The following is a 15,083-nucleotide window of genomic DNA, read 5'->3' on the forward strand; positions in this document are numbered from 1 at the left end:
TCATTCCCCAATTAATTCAATTCCGTTTGATTCAATTCAGGAAGCATTTATTGAGCGTGTTGTGTCAGATACCTTTCCTTTCCTTCTCCTGGAGGCCCTCCAGCTTTTCTTCCCCTTGCACCCCAACCCAATCTATCACTGTCCTGACTCTGGTTCCCTTAGGGCTGAGTGTTGAGCTGGGGTTTTTTAGGGAGTCCCTAGCACAGCTGCTCTCATGAACAGGGCCTGGCTCCCTCTGCCCAGGCCTACCTGTAACGGGGGTCGGTGACCACCATCTTCATGGCCTGTTCCCATGAGGCATTGGAGGGGACAGCCTGGAATGAAGCAGGTGGGAGTCATGGGGCCTGCCCCGCTCCAGCCCCCTCCAAACCTTCCCTGGGAGCCCCACTCCAGCACCTTGTCCCTCAGCAGTTCCTTGAATGCCTGCTTTGCCTTCTCCCGGTTGCTCCAACTGAGGCCAGACCTCTCTGGTTCTGGCTTTGATTCCTCCTCCTCCTGCTGTGGCTGATGCTGTCCAGAACTGGAGGGCACAGGGGACTCAGCCACAGGGTCCCCCAGCTCTCACAGCTTTCAGTGCCCTGAATTCCTGGCAACATATCACCCCCTCCTTGTTCCCCAGGGCAGCCTTTTTCTGCCCTTCAGAGGTCACACCCAGATCTTCAAACCCCTCCTGAGAGAGAGGCCCAGCAGAGGACAAGGGTTGAACCAGGCTGGGAGTCTGAGGCCAACATTGGGAATGCCATGGGGGGCAGCCCTCACCTGCTGGGGCCCTCCTCCAGCTGCTGCAGGAACCCCTGTTCCAGGGGCTGGGTGGCCTCCAACACATCACAATCTTCACTCCCACCTGGCTCAGGTTCCAGGAGGCCTGTGGGCACTGGGGTGGGACCAGGAGGTACAGGTGGGGGGTCAGGCTGTGGCTGAGGCGGCCGTGGCTGAAGTGTCTGTGGCAGCTGCTGCTGCTGTTTCCTGCAGATGAGCCAGAAGGGCAGTGTCCAGGAGGAGAGCAAGAATGGAGGACTTCAGGGGCTGGCTGGTTTCTCTATCCTGGGAAGGACTGGGGCCAGAGGGGATGACTCCACAAGGAGACAGAGCTGGCTCTTCCTCCCACAGTGTAGAGATCATGGCGACAGAGTCTACTTCCACACTCCAGGTGCCCCAACTATAAATGGATAGGTGGGCAAGTCACTCACCCTGCAGCCTCTTGTTTGACTAGAACTGTGATGGGAAAAGATAACACAGTCAGTCACAGGGGCAATAGGGAGCCCCCAGAGCTCCTGACCTGGCCCACCCGTAGGACATCTCACCCTCTAGGTCATCCAGATCCTTGGGCCGGGTCCAGCGAGACTCTTTACTCTGGTTGTTATAGTAATAAGGTTTGCCTGTGTCCGACTTGTACTCTTTCCAGGGACATTGGGACAGGAGCAGCTGCAAGTGGATGGGATAGGAGCCATCAGTGGGACGGGCAAGCTCTCCAGCCAGTCAGGGGAGCTAAGGGGACCCAGTGAGTAGAGGACACAGGAACCTTTAGCTACCACCTGGCCTGGTTCAAACTGGGGAAGGTGGACTTCTTGAGATCCTATGGAGGCATTTCCAGGGAGGGTGAGGAATGGTCAGGGACCTTGGGATCAGAGGAACCATCATGAATATGGTTAGAGACTAAGGGAAGGCCAAGGACTTGGAAGGGTCAGGGCAGCTGAAAGGAAGGGCCAGAAAGCCCAGCTCAGGACCTCTGCCTTGGACTTGAGCACGCTGGGCTTCTCCCACACGGACTGCTTGTCGTCAGCATTGTAGTAGTAGATGCGCCCATCTGGGGCCACATGCTCACTCCATAGGGCCCTCTGGGTGGGGGGGGGGGGCACAGAATGGTGGTCAAGGCCCCTTTTCCAAAGCCTCTCCTCACCCCAAAGATTTAACTATCAGTCCCCCACTCTCAGGCTTTCTACCCAGAGACCCCTGAGCTGGAAGAACTCACCGGAGGGCCTGTCCCAGCCACAGCAGCTAGAAAAAAGCCAAAGGATACATACTAAGTCCTTGCTCCGACCTCCATCTTATTCCCACCTATGCCTCCCGTATTCCAGCCCCAGTAAATAGTCCCCTGGTCCCATCAATATCCCAGACTCCTTGGCATCCCAACAGGCATGATCCAGGGTGGGCTCCAGTCCACGGTCCCCTCTCCCCTATGCCCCCCAACCTCCGAGCCTGGGGGGAGCAGGCCCCCAGAAGACTCACAGCTGGCGGTGTCCGCACCCGGAGCCGTCTGCCGAAGAAAGAGGAGGGGGAAGGGTTGGGGCCAAGCCCAGTGGCCCCCAGGACCCAGGCCATGGGGGATGGAGAAGCAGGCCAGGCCAGAATCCATGTGTCCTGCTCCTAGAGATCTCTGCTCCCTAACAGGCTTCCCCCACCCTTCAGGGCCATAGCTCTGGGATCCCAGGGGAGAATCGCATAGCAGCTCCATTCTTCGTTCTCCTCAAGTGAGAGTATTTGGTTGAGACAACTCCCGAGGCTCATTCCTTCACAGTGGATGCCAAATTCTATATCCTACCCAGACTCTGCTACACTGAGCGATAGCATAAGAAGGCACAGCAAGATCCCCAGGTGCTACTGACTCTTCTGGGGACAAAGAGGATGTGAAGAACTGTATTCATGTGTCCACAGTGTGTGGCTCTGTGAGGATAAGTGTGCTCCTTAAGGGAGCTGGACAAGGCACGTGAGTAACAAGAGAATGTATATGCCTTTGGGGATGAGTGGGAAACTAGAAGAGCTGAGTACATGGCTGGCGAGAAGGATTTGAGTGTGGGGAGTGCTGCCGGGGACCTGGGTGGATGCGATGAGAAGAGGGAAAGAATGGAGGTCATAGTCCTGCATTCCAAGTCAGACTCACGGGACTGCAGGGCAGAGCCTGCTACCTGCTGGCCCCTAGTGCTTACCGCTGCGGTGACAGGCACCGCTGGCATCAGCATTCCTGGCATCATCGGAGGTACCATTCCTGGTATCTATGGATACAAAGAAGACAGAAACCAACCACCAAGGTAAGGGCTGGAACAGGAGGGACAGGGTACCTCAAAGGGTCCTGAGACATCTCACTGGAGCCATGACCCTCACTTGGGCACTTCCTCAGGCAATCCCCAGATTCTGGCCTCTCACCTTGCCTGAGAGTTGTCTCAGTCATTCAGCAGACAAATCCACATGGGTTTGGCCCAAAGCTCCCTTCCTTCCCCAGTTTCTGAGGCCTACGTGCCCACTCTTATCTCCACCCCCAGCTAAACTGACAGGGTTTTCTGAGGCCCCAGGGGAGGAGAGACAATTACCTGTGTGAGTGGTGGTGGCGCCCCCATTGGTGGAAGCATTGGGGGCAGGATGCCAGGTGGCATGGGGGGGATAGCTGGTGGTCTCTGACTTATGGGGGGTAGCCCCATCGGAGGAAAGGGTGGGGGGATCCCTGGAGGGGGCATCTGGAAATGAGTAAAGGAAGAGATACTGAGCAGGGAAGACATCACCTTGTCAGAGGCAGAGAGGACCTGTCAGGAAATATCCACCACCTCCCTCCCCGACCCTCCACCCTGCTCTGAGGCAATTCCAAGGCTTTAGTTTGAGAAGCACAAGGCATGAAACTGCCTCCCTCCTCACCACTGAGAAAGACTGACAACTGGGGTCTAACAGGCAAGCACACAGCTTCTTAATTGTAACGGGAAAGGAAAGGAATAAGGGAAGTTTAACAGCACCAGACTGAGACTGGAAGGCTCCACCTCTTCAGCAATTCTCCCCCAAAGAGGCCTCTCAGATGAAGGGGCAGAAGGCAGGTATCCAGGTACCCAAGTACCCCAGTCCCCTGCCTCCCATCCCTTTCTCTCCAACTCATGACCACCAATGCCATTCCAGCCCGAATTCTGTGGCATATTTAAAGAGCATAGGTAAGGAGTAGTGAAAGAGATAGATAGTCCCACCCTGCCCTCACATTAATGGGGTCTTTTCCCTTCCACTTCTCCTACCTCCAGCCCCAGTGTGTCCTAAGGTCAAAAAGACAAAGGGGGAATTGTCAATGTTATGTACTGAGGGCTTCACAACAGCTCTCCCCAACCCAATGCTCAAGTAAAACCATCCCTCTTCCAAGGTCAGCAAAAGGGGCATTATAGGAAAACTGTGCTGGTGATGCAGCAGTGGCTAGGGGCTGGGGAGTTGGGGGTGCAGGCTGGAAAAGCCAAGCCCAGGGAAAGTCATAAAACTTACGAAGGGTGGTGGCATCATGGGGGGCCCCGGTGGGAAGGGGGCAGGCGCTGCTGGGGGCCGGGGACCAGAATCGGGAACCGACTGTTGAGGGAGAGAAAAGTCATAGGACCCAGGATGGGCACAGAGATGGGCTTTTTGCAGAAGGGAAGCAGAAGTGGTGAGGATGAAAAAGGAGCACAAAGTTCAGGAGGGTCTTCAAGCCCGATTTCCTGCCCACCCCAAGCCCTTAGCCCTTGGTAGGTTTGCTCTCTCTTGTGCCAGCTCAGAGCCAGCTGGCTGAGCCCCTTGAATGTCATCTTTATTTTGAAAGTTTCCATTTTGTCAAAGCAACAGAAAAGATGAAGGAGGCTTCACTACAGGCACAGACTGGCTCTACCTAAGGCTTCTAATCCATTATCCTGCCTCTGGGCAAGGCTGTGCCTCTCTCAAATAAGTTAGAGGTCTCTTTTATTCCCAAAGTATCTAGGGAGGGAGTCGCTTCTTTTCTAGTTCCCCTAATTAGCCCAGTTACAGAGATTCAATCCAAAGCCCTCTCAACACAAATAGTCGCTAGTCCTTTAAAATGCTTGTCTCCCTAATTCTCATCTCTTCATGACCAGCTTCCTCCCCTAACTGACCTCATCCTTAGCCACCTACTTTCTTTGACATCTTCCACTTCCAATCGCCAACTTCATCTCTTTGGCTTTATCTCCATCCCCTTTTTGGTGTCCATCCCCTCCTCTACAAATCCTGAACTATCTCCCTGTGGATGTAGGCTTTGAACAGCTTAGGTTGCCCTGTCCTACCCCTAATGGCTGTCTGCATCCCATCCTTTAGTTCTCAGCTTAAGTATCACTTATTTTAAGACAACTTCCTGACTGTATTTAAAGTAGCTCCTTCCTATTTCTCTATCTGATCCCCTTTTTAGTTTCCTCATGTACATAATTTTGTAATTATTATGTTTGCCTGGATATGTTTTCCCCAACAAGAGTGTAATAACATTCCATGAAGACAGGGATCATATCTGACTTGTTGGAAGCTGTATTCCTGGTACCTACCAGCATCTGGCACATAATAGGTATTCAGCAAATATTGAACGAACGAAGAACAAACAGAACAAATCTCTATATAGAACCTTCTACTTCTAAAAATTTATTTTATAGGTATAGCCCTACATGGCCAAAATGCTGTATGTTTAAGGTTTTCATTTTAGTATTATTTGTAAAAACAGAAGATTGGAATCAGCCTAAATAGCCACCAGTAAGGAGCTATGAAATTATATATACACATAAAATGCAGTGCTATACAGTTATAAACAAGAATGAAGAAGCTTATTGTCTCAATATGATCTCTAAGATGTATTAACAAGTGGGAAAGAAAGCAAGGTGCAGCAAACTTTTATCATTTGTATAAAAGTCAGAGACAAAAGATGATACACAAGAAATGGTAGAAAGGGACAGAGATAAAGGGGAGACTTTTCCCTGTATGGCTTTTGTATCTTTTGAATACGCAGCCATATGACTATATTGCCCATTCAAAAACAAACAAACTCACTGTAAGTGAACCGAGGCTTGGAGATGCAGCTAAAGGGCCCAGCCCTCCTGCCTCTTTGCCTGAAAGTTAGGGGGTGATAGGGAGGAATCCCGGGGAAAGGTGGTATCTGGCTGAAGAGAAGGTACCTCACTGCTGCCAATTTCCCCTATGTTGAGAATGCTCAGCATTTAAAAACGCCCTTCATGTCTGCCTTTAAAATATCTGTTCCTGGCTGGGCGCGGTGGCTCACACCTGTAATCCCGGCACTTTGGGAGGCCGAGGAGGGCAGATCATGAGGTCAGGAGATCGAGGCCATCCTGGCCAACACGGTGAAATCCTGTCTCTACTAAAAATACAAAAACAAAATTAGCCAGGCGTGGTGGCAGGCACCTCTAGTCCCAGCTACTCGGGAGAGGTGGGAGAATGAGGTGAACCCAGGAGGCGGAGTTTGCAGTGAGCTGAGGCACCACTGCACTCCAACTCCAGCCTGGGCGACAGAGCAAGATTTCGTCTCCAAAAAAAAAAAAAAACAAACAAAAAAAACTGTTCCTGGCCTGGTGCGGTGGTTCACGCCTGTAATCCCAGCACTTTGGGAGGCCAAGCGGGCAGATCACCTGAGGTCAGGAGTTCGAGACCAGCTTGGCCAACATGGTGAAACCTCTACTAAAAATACAAAAATTAGCCAGGTGTGGTGGCGCACGCCTGTAGTCTCAGCTACTGGGGAGGCTGAGGCACGAGAATTGCTTGAACCCGGGAGGCGGAGGTTGCATTGAGCTGAGACTGCACCACTGCACTCCAGCCTGGGTGACAGAGTGAGACACTCTCAAAAAGACAAAACAACAACAACAAAAAACTGTCCTTCATCTTGTCCTAAGAAGAAAAGGGTATGAGCTAAACCTCTCCAATGTGACTCATCTTTTCTAAGTGCTCAACTGCTTTAGTTCTGTATTCAGACTTGCTCTTGCCCCTGACGCTTTCCTCAGCATGGGAAGTCAGAAACTAATCAATAGTGGAGGAAATACAATTTTCTGTGTCACACTTTCCCATCTCAAGCTGCCTCAGGAGCCTCTCTAACATCTTTGGGTCCTACCAGGCTCCAGGGGAGCCTCAGAGGCGTCTCAGAGACTGGCACCACACCATTCAATTGTCCAAATGGAAACCTATGAGTCACTCTCCACAACTCCTTCTTCCTTGCCAATAAATCACCAAGTCTTGTTAACTTTACCTCCTCAAGATTTCTTGAATCTATCCATTTCTCTCCATTTCCTTTTCCACCACCCATCTTGCTCAAGCCACCATCTTTTTTCATCTAATTGCAGTGGCCTCCCAACTGTTTTCCCCACATCCACTCCAATCAGCAGCTATAACAAGCTCTTCAAAGTGCACCTCAGACTGTTAGCCCCCTGCTTAAAACTCTTCAATGGCTTCCCACTGCTCTTAGGGTAAATAGTAAACCCCCTGCCCAGTAAGGCTATGAGGGGGTCTGCTACCCAGCTACCTTGCCAACCTCCCCCATGCTGAGCTCCTGGGTCTCAGTTCCAGCCCTACTCACCTTCTCTCAGCTCTCCCACCTCAGGCATCCACCTTTGCCTGAGAAAACTGGGTTGGCCCTGCCAACCCCACACACCTTGCCTACTACACTTCACATCTACCAATCATTTCTTCACGAAAGCTTTTCCCAACTCCCTCAACTAGTCAGAGCCCGCTTTTATATACTTGTACAACACCATGTACCTTCTCCTTCAGCAATTATCCAGTAGAATTGTATAGTTATTTGTATAATCCTGATTATATTATTTTTCTATTTGGCATGAATAAAAAACAAATGCTGCCAATTAAATTATAATATCCTGTCAATTTGAAGATGCATCCTGACTTGACAAATGTTCAAATATGAGTCTCAGAATTAATGAAATATAATATCCGTGGCCCCTACTAGACTGAAAACACTGAAGGGCAGGGACTTCATCTGTTTTTGCTCCCCTCATATCCAGTTCCCATTGTGTTTTCCTTACCACCATCTATGGGTACAAACTAGGTGCTAGTAAGTATGTGTTAACTGAATGACTAAATGGTCTTGGCAAGTCCTACAAAACAGTAGGGGGCCACTGGTAAGTTAGGTCTAGTAGTTATTCAGGGAACATAGAATGTCAGAACTGGAGGAGACCCTGGCAGTCACCCAAGGTATCCCCCTTTTTCAGGGATAATCTGTCCAAGGAGCCACCGCTGGTTAGGGACAGAACTGGGACTGGATCCAATCTGCCCTCTAGCCCTCCTCCCTTAAAAGCAAAGCTCCTACCACATGAAACAGGTCTGTTTGCAATCTAGTATATCCCCTGCAACCTAAGTGGTTAAATCACCAATGATTCAACGTTTTATTGAGAACTTACCAGTTCCCGATTGCCTACTCTACAAAATCTTTCAACTAACAGTCAAAGCCTTGCAACGAAGGCCACCGCACACTCTTCTTTGCTCATCCTGACTCAATGGCTTCCCTCCTCCTCTCTTTGCACAGAATTGTTAGATTACCCTCAAGTGAAACACATTTCTTTTATTCTACAGTCTCATGCTTTGTTCAAGATGATCCAATATTCACCTCCTTCAGGTTACCCTTATGACTATCCCACACACATACACACACTCCTACCTGTGTCCCTTCAGGATAAATGATGCACTACTTTGCAGAGTGACATGCTACTCTGTGAATGTTTGCTGGGTGTTTCATGTGGGACTGCTTGTCTCCCACTCATGTGGGGATTTCCCTACATTCAGGGATTGAGTTTTCTCCTTTTATACCTCCCCCAAGTGTTTAGTCAGGGCCCTGCACACAAAGTGCTGTGATAAAATGCAGTCTCATCTCTAACCTTATTAGATTTTTGCATACTGGAATATCCTAAAATGCACTTTGAAAACAGTGTGTACACGTGTGCATATGTACATCTGTATAAATTCTCTGACATATAGGCTGTGACAGAGAGAGGTAGCTTGGCAGAGGTCTTTGTGGCTTGGAAAAAGGAAATTGGATTGAAATGTTGGCATGAGAAAACCTAATAAAGCTAACTGTATACAGTCATCTTCAACTTGGGATGAAGACCTCTGGCCAGGATTCAGACACTGGCCTGTTCTGGACAGTTCCCCACAGAGGACAGAACAATGGAATAAACATAAACTACTACAGAACTTCCAAAGCCCTTCCTTCGCTGAGCTTCCTGTGTTGTGTCCCTGCTTTCCTGAAACACCCCGTCCCTCTCCTACCTGCTGCAGTGCCATAAAACTTTGGGTCTTATTTTATTTCTGGGCGAGAATACGAAGACATTAACTAGTGACAGGGAAGGATATAGAAATGGTTGCTGAAAGAGAAGCAGATCCTGTGTCTTCCCTGGAACAAAAACACATTTGTGGGCTGAGAGATGATGAAGAGACACTTGATCATCTGATCATCATATGTTCACCTGGGCCAGTGAGGGGCCACCCCTTTCCCACCACCAAAGATGCAATCAATATTTCTGGGACTTCACATCTAAGGGGCATCTCAGAACTTAGCACTCAGAAGAATAAAAGGAGAAAAGGACAAGAATGGAGAGGCAGTAGGAAAAAAACAGAAAGAGGGAATGATAACAGCTAATAGCTAATATTTACTGAGCACTTATTATGAGCCAGATACTGTGTCAAACACTCATTTAATCCTGGCAACCATCTCAGAGGTTATTATTCCCATTTTACAGATAAAGAAACTGAGGTTCAGAGATTAAGTAACCTGACCAAGGTTCCAAGACATTAAATGGGAGAGGCAGGTTTGGAATCCAAGCAGTCTGACTCCAAAGCCTGTGCTTTCAACCAGTTCACAAAGCTGCCTCCCAGCAAGGATGATGGCGCCACAGATGATACTGCTTACATTCAGATACATTTCCTTTTTTCTTTTTTAACCCCAATCCTTACACAATCCAGAAATCCTCAGCGAGCCAGGTGTTCCCAAGGTCTGCTTGGTCTGACTCACTCCCACTTCCTGAAGATGAAGGCTGGGAGGCACATCTCTCAGAAAGTGGTAGCCATCATCAAAAAAAAGGCTGAGAGACCAGCTGGTTACCCTGTGATCTACCTGAGGCCCTTCTTCAGCTGCCCCAAACAGCACCTGCCCTTCCGTTTCAAAGACCATCCTAGTTTCCAACTTTCCTGGACCAGCCCTACTCTTCCTCTTGCTCCCCAAAGATCTGCCTTACTAGAAAGTATCTTCCTGTTGCTTTTTTTTTTCTTTTTTGAGACAGAGCTTCGCTCTTGTTGCCCAGACTGGAGTGCAATGGCGCGATCTCAGCTCACCACAACCTCTGCCTCCCGGGTTCAAGTGATTCTTCCGCCTCAGCCTCCAGAGTAGCTGGGATTACAGGCATGCGCCACCACGCCTGACTAATTTTGTATTTTTAGTAAAGACAGGGTTTCTCCATGTTGATCAGGCTGGTCTCCAACTCCTGACCTCAGGTGATTCGCCCGCCTCGGCCTCCCAAAGTGCTGGGATTACAGGCATGAGCCACCGCGCCCGGCCCCTGTTGCTTCTTTCTGATCCTGCCATCTCATCACTCTCCCTCTGAAGAAGCGAATGTTACTTTTGGTCTCCATCATTGTGGAGTTAGGTTTCAACCTCCTCCTCTCCTTAGAGTTCTTCCATCCCTCCAACAGGATAAGGCTAGCCGGCCCCAGCCCGGCAGGCTTTCTGTCTACCATCCCCCCCACCCCCCGCACCCGTGGGGATTTCTCCAGCCCCAGCCCAAGGCCTCGCCTCCATCTTCATCCTTTCCTTTGCTTCCCTACCAAACCCATTCTCCTAAACTTCCTCCTCAAAAACCTATTCATTTAGACCCTGGAAGAGATCTGGGATTTAATTTTCATGCATTTCCTTTTTAAAAAAATTGATGGGAAATCTGAGGCCCAAAGAAAGGTAGTGACTTGCCCAAGGTCACACAGAGTCGTTAGTTTGTTGATGGCCTGGGCTGGGAGCCCCTTTCCTCAGAGGCCCCCTCTTCACCTCAGGAGACAAGCTCTTGCAAATGCAGGAAGGTGAAGCAGGGAGTCCCCAAGTGGTCTGAGGAGCACCCAGGCTTCCAAAGGGAACGGGCGCTGGGGCTGGGGGAAGGGCATGTCGCACACCAAATATCCCAGGAGGGGAAACTGGTCCCCACCTGTCCCCTGGTCCCCTCAGTCCCCTCATCTCCGCCCTCTCTCTTCTTTCCCGATCTTTCTCCGCGAACCCACCCCCACCTCTCCCAATCCCACTCCTCACCCCGTCCCGCCACTCTCGCCCCTTTCGCCCCCGGCCAGGCTCCATCATGGCCTCCCCCGCCCCTTCGCCCCCAGTCCCCGCCCCCATCCCCCCTCCTGGGCTCTCTTCCCTCACCCTTGGCCTCCCTCGCCCTCCCCGGGGTCCCAGCTATCCCCAGCGGCCTCCCCGCCCCCTCGGCCACGGCCCGGGCCGCAGGGGGCGCTGTGGGACCGCCCCGAGCCCCTCCACCCCCGCGCGGGGATGTTACCATGCCAGAGCCTCCGAGCAGCTGGGCCGGCTCAGCCCACCCGCCAGTAAGAGACGCTCTGATTGGCCAGGCCGCAGCCGGGAGGGCGGGGCCGACGGGGGGTCGCACCCCTTCGTGGCCGGGGCTCCGGTGGCTCCCGCCGGCGAGCGGGGCCCCAACCGGCCCGGTGTGTTCGGTCCCGGCCCCGCCCCCCCGGCACGGAGACCCAGGCCCCGCCCCCGCGCCGCCGCGTCCAGGGTCCGCCCCCCTGGGGGCGGGGCACGCCTGCTCCCGCCTCTGACTGACGGTCGGGGGCCGGCGCCTCTGCCTCTCCCCGCTGCCTGCGTCCTGGCTTCGCAGTCGCCGGCGCTCCAGGAGGCAAAGCGTTCACGCAGTGTGTAGGGTTCCTTTGCGCTGCACAGCGAATTTAATTTGCTGTGTAGCTCTTTTACAGTACTTTTAAGTTAGTTAACTCCAGAACTATTTGTTGAGCACCTGTGAGGTGGCAAGGTCTGTCTCAGGGACTGAGCACACAGCAGCTTGGAAAAAAAAAAAAAAAAGACAAATCCCCGAAATCACGCCCTTGTGGGGCGTACACGTGCTTCTCGCGTGACCCTGAAGTTCACTTTTGGGACCTAGCTCCCACTGAGCGCTGAACTCATGAGAGCAGGGCCCACTCTTTGACAGAAGTTAAAAATGTGAGGTACATGCTTGCTGTGCGGCTGAGGAAACTGTAACCTGGAGCTCTGCGGGGAATGCGCTGAAGGCCTTGGGGCTGGAGAGTGACAGGCCCCAGGCACACGGGTGCAGAAAGGCGCTGACCGCCAGCCTGCAAAGCCCCGCAAAAGGCGCTTCCTGTTCCCTTTATTCCCCCCTCGCCTGAGCCGGGACTCGCGTGATGCCGTGCTAGGTTCCTGAGATCCAAAGAACTCCGGAGAGCTAGAAAAACTCCTGACACGAAGAGTTAGAGGTGACACCTGGGAGGAAAAGGAAGTGGGATTCACCCTTGTGGGCTGCTGTAGAGAGAAAATGCTTTGTGGTTTAATCAAAATGATACCCACATGGTCTCAAATGAAGGCCCAGCTCTGCGGTTTTCTTTTCTTATTTGAGGCAGCGTATTGATCCGTCACCCAGGCTGAAGTGCAGTGGCACAATCAGGGTTCACTGCAGCCTCAGCCTCCTGGTCTCAACCGGTCCTTTTCCCTCAGCCTCCGAGTAGCTGGGACTACAGGCGTGTGCTACCACGCCCGGCTAATTTTGTAACTTTTTGGAGACGACGTCTCCCTGTACTGCCCACGCTGGGTCCTGTGGTTTTCAAACTTTTGGGGGAGGGGGGGTGAGGAGACTGGCGCGCGGCCCGCAGCCGCCGCCGCGGCGGGAGAGGGGAATGGAGGGGGCGGGCGGGGGGAGGAGGACGGACCACCCGCGGCCTCTCCACCGCTCCCACCTTCCCCCGGGGGCTGCCGCGATGCCAGCGCAGCTGGGGCGATTTTCAAACTATTATTGAGATCTCTAAGTATAGCAGAAGTGGTCCAGAGGTTCCGTGAACTTTCATGAATTGCATTTTTATTTTTTAAATGTTTTTCTTTTCTTTAATGAAATATTTCTTAGAACATGTACACACATATAGAATCGAATAATTGTACCAGATTTGTTAAGACAAAACAGCAGAGCCCTGCCCCCATCCTCTTCCCCTCTCTGGAGGCAACGTTTTCACCTCTTTTAGCTGTTTCTTCTGGCATTTACCTTCACATCTCCGGCCTTCCCCCAGCTGCAGCCCTCCCCACAGGGCAAGGGGTCCAAGGGGATTTGCCCATGCAAAGCACACTTGCCCAGGATTAGACCATATTCTGAATACCTGGGACCCTGGAATTCCCTGCCCAGCTTCCTCCTTGGGTCTGTCCTCCCCAGGGAGACCTTGTGTTTTTTCCTGCACAAACTTTTATTTTTCCTGGAATTAATAATCTTGTTTTTAAAAATCATTTATTTTCTATGTATTTCTCACAAAATCTACCTCAAATTCTTCCCCCAGTTGCTTAAATTTCCTCTCAGAATATCTAGATATAGCAGAGAATTCTCTCCATTTCATCTTCTTGAAGACATCACTGCTGGAGACTGCTGACCTTCTCCAATCTGACTGTTCATCCCCTCACCTTGCTGCACATCTGGCAACCTGGCATCTCTTTTCTCATTCTCCTGGGCATGTTCTTTGCCTCATTCTTTTGTTGTTGTTGTTTTGTTTTGAGACAGAGTCTCGCTCTTGTTGCCCAGGCTGGAGTGCAGTGGCCCACTGAGCCTCTACCACCTGGGTTCAAGCTATCCTCCTGCCTCAGCCTCCCAAGTATCTGGGACTCCAGGCATGCACCACCCCACCCGGCTAATTTTTGTATTTTTAGTAGAGACAGGGTTTCACCATGTTGGCCAGGATGGTCTCGATCTCCTGACCTTGTGATCCACCCACCTCAGCCTCCCAAAGTGCTGGGATTACAGGTGTGAGCCACCACACCCGGCCAGTCATGAGCTTCTTTGCAGTGATCTGGCTGGGAACTTCTGATGTCAGCATTCCTAGGTTTTCCTTCTCAGGGTGGTCAGACAGAGGAGATTGCCCATCTCTGGTCTGGCACAACCAATTCCATTTGCCATATAGTTCTGCTGCTGCCTTAGGATCTGTCCTTCTCTAGTGTAAGTGAGTAATCTCTCATCCATCTGGCTTCCACTTCTGAAAATATTTTGCTCGTCTCTTCTCCTGTTTCCCTGTCCTTATGGATTTATGCCTTTAAAAATCCCTTGGCTACACGGGTTTTCAGTGGACAAATTTGGATGCTCATGTTCAATCTACCATTTTTTACCCAGAAACTTTAAGTATATTTTAACTGGTTTTAAAATAGTAGTTTAAAAATATACATATGAATATCAAATTTCTGGGTTCATGAAAACAGGCTTGTTGACATTAAATGACTTTATAATAGAAAGCTATCATGAAATTAAACTTATAATGTAAATGTGTACTAATAAAATATTGCTTTTTTTTGAGACAGGGTCTCATTCTGACACCCAGGCTAGAGTGCAGTGGTGTGGTCTCGGCTCACTGTAGCCTCTGCCTCCCAGGCTCAGGTGACCCTCCCACCTCAGCCTCCTGAGTAGCTGGGTCTACAGGCATGTATTACCATACTGGCTAATTTTTGTATTTTTTGTAGAGATGGGGTTTCACCATTTTGCCCAGGCTGGTCTCAAACTTCTGGGCTCGAGCCGTCTGCCTGCCCTGGCCTCCGAAAGTGCTGGGATTACAGGCGTGAGCCACCATGTCCAGCCAAAATATTGCTTTTGTTTTGGTTAGTGAGGGTCTGCATACAGCTTTGCTTGAGAAGGGGTTGGGTGATTTTTTGTTTGTTTGTTTTAAAGTTTGTAAACATCTCTCCTGGGCTAGCGATCACCAAACTATGGCCTTTGAACTGTGGTGAAGGTGTTGTAGCCGGCCACCAAGCTGCTCATGTGAGAGGGGCTAAGAAGGACTAGTGTCTACAAGAAGGAGCATCCCAGTCCCAGGGGAAAAGGGTATGCAAATAAAGGAGACTCACCATTGACAAAGGAGGAAGAGTTATTTCCTAACACCCTCCAGTACCTTCCTAATTGCTAGCCCTTTGCCCTGGTTGCCCACAATCCCTCCACAGTCTCCAGCATTACAAAACATTGCATTTTTAAAAATCAACTTTATTGAGGTGTAATTTACATATAATGGCAATTTTAAGTGTACAATACAATGAATTTTCACAAATGTATCCAGTCATGTGACCATCACCATCATCATTTCCTTTACTCAAAAACCTTTGTGCCCTTTTGCAG

General features: G+C 50.7%; 1 protein-coding gene across 19 annotated transcripts in view; it reads right to left on the reverse strand.

The window, feature by feature from the left end:
* Positions 1-15,083, reverse strand: part of PRPF40B (pre-mRNA processing factor 40 homolog B) — a 73,136-nt gene that overhangs the window by 9,831 nt on the left and 48,222 nt on the right. For 2 of the 19 annotated variants that reach the window (XM_063694651.1, XM_063694650.1), the window contains exons 1-13: positions 11,262-11,435; positions 4,228-4,308; positions 3,990-4,007; positions 3,309-3,452; positions 2,928-2,993; positions 2,230-2,257; positions 1,973-1,998; positions 1,728-1,838; positions 1,305-1,425; positions 1,191-1,215; positions 760-966; positions 397-520; positions 250-314 (exon numbers count right to left, since the gene is read on the reverse strand). In XM_063694651.1, the coding sequence (XP_063550721.1) occupies positions 250-314; positions 397-520; positions 760-966; positions 1,191-1,215; positions 1,305-1,425; positions 1,728-1,838; positions 1,973-1,998; positions 2,230-2,257; positions 2,928-2,993; positions 3,309-3,452; positions 3,990-4,007; positions 4,228-4,308; positions 11,262-11,264 (1,019 nt within the window). In that variant the 5' untranslated portion in view covers positions 11,265-11,435. Of the gene's footprint in view, positions 1-249; positions 315-396; positions 521-759; positions 967-1,190; positions 1,216-1,304; positions 1,426-1,727; positions 1,839-1,972; positions 1,999-2,229; positions 2,258-2,927; positions 2,994-3,308; positions 3,453-3,989; positions 4,008-4,227; positions 4,309-9,678; positions 9,803-9,959; positions 9,978-10,056; positions 10,984-11,261; positions 11,446-15,083 lie in introns of those variants that run through there. The other 17 variants (XM_063694657.1, XM_063694656.1, XM_055357286.2 and 14 more) reach the window with 13 other exon arrangements.

The sequence above is a fragment of the Gorilla gorilla genome, chromosome 10 (assembly GCF_029281585.2).
Source record: "Gorilla gorilla gorilla isolate KB3781 chromosome 10, NHGRI_mGorGor1-v2.1_pri, whole genome shotgun sequence".
NCBI lineage: Eukaryota > Metazoa > Chordata > Mammalia > Primates > Hominidae > Gorilla > Gorilla gorilla.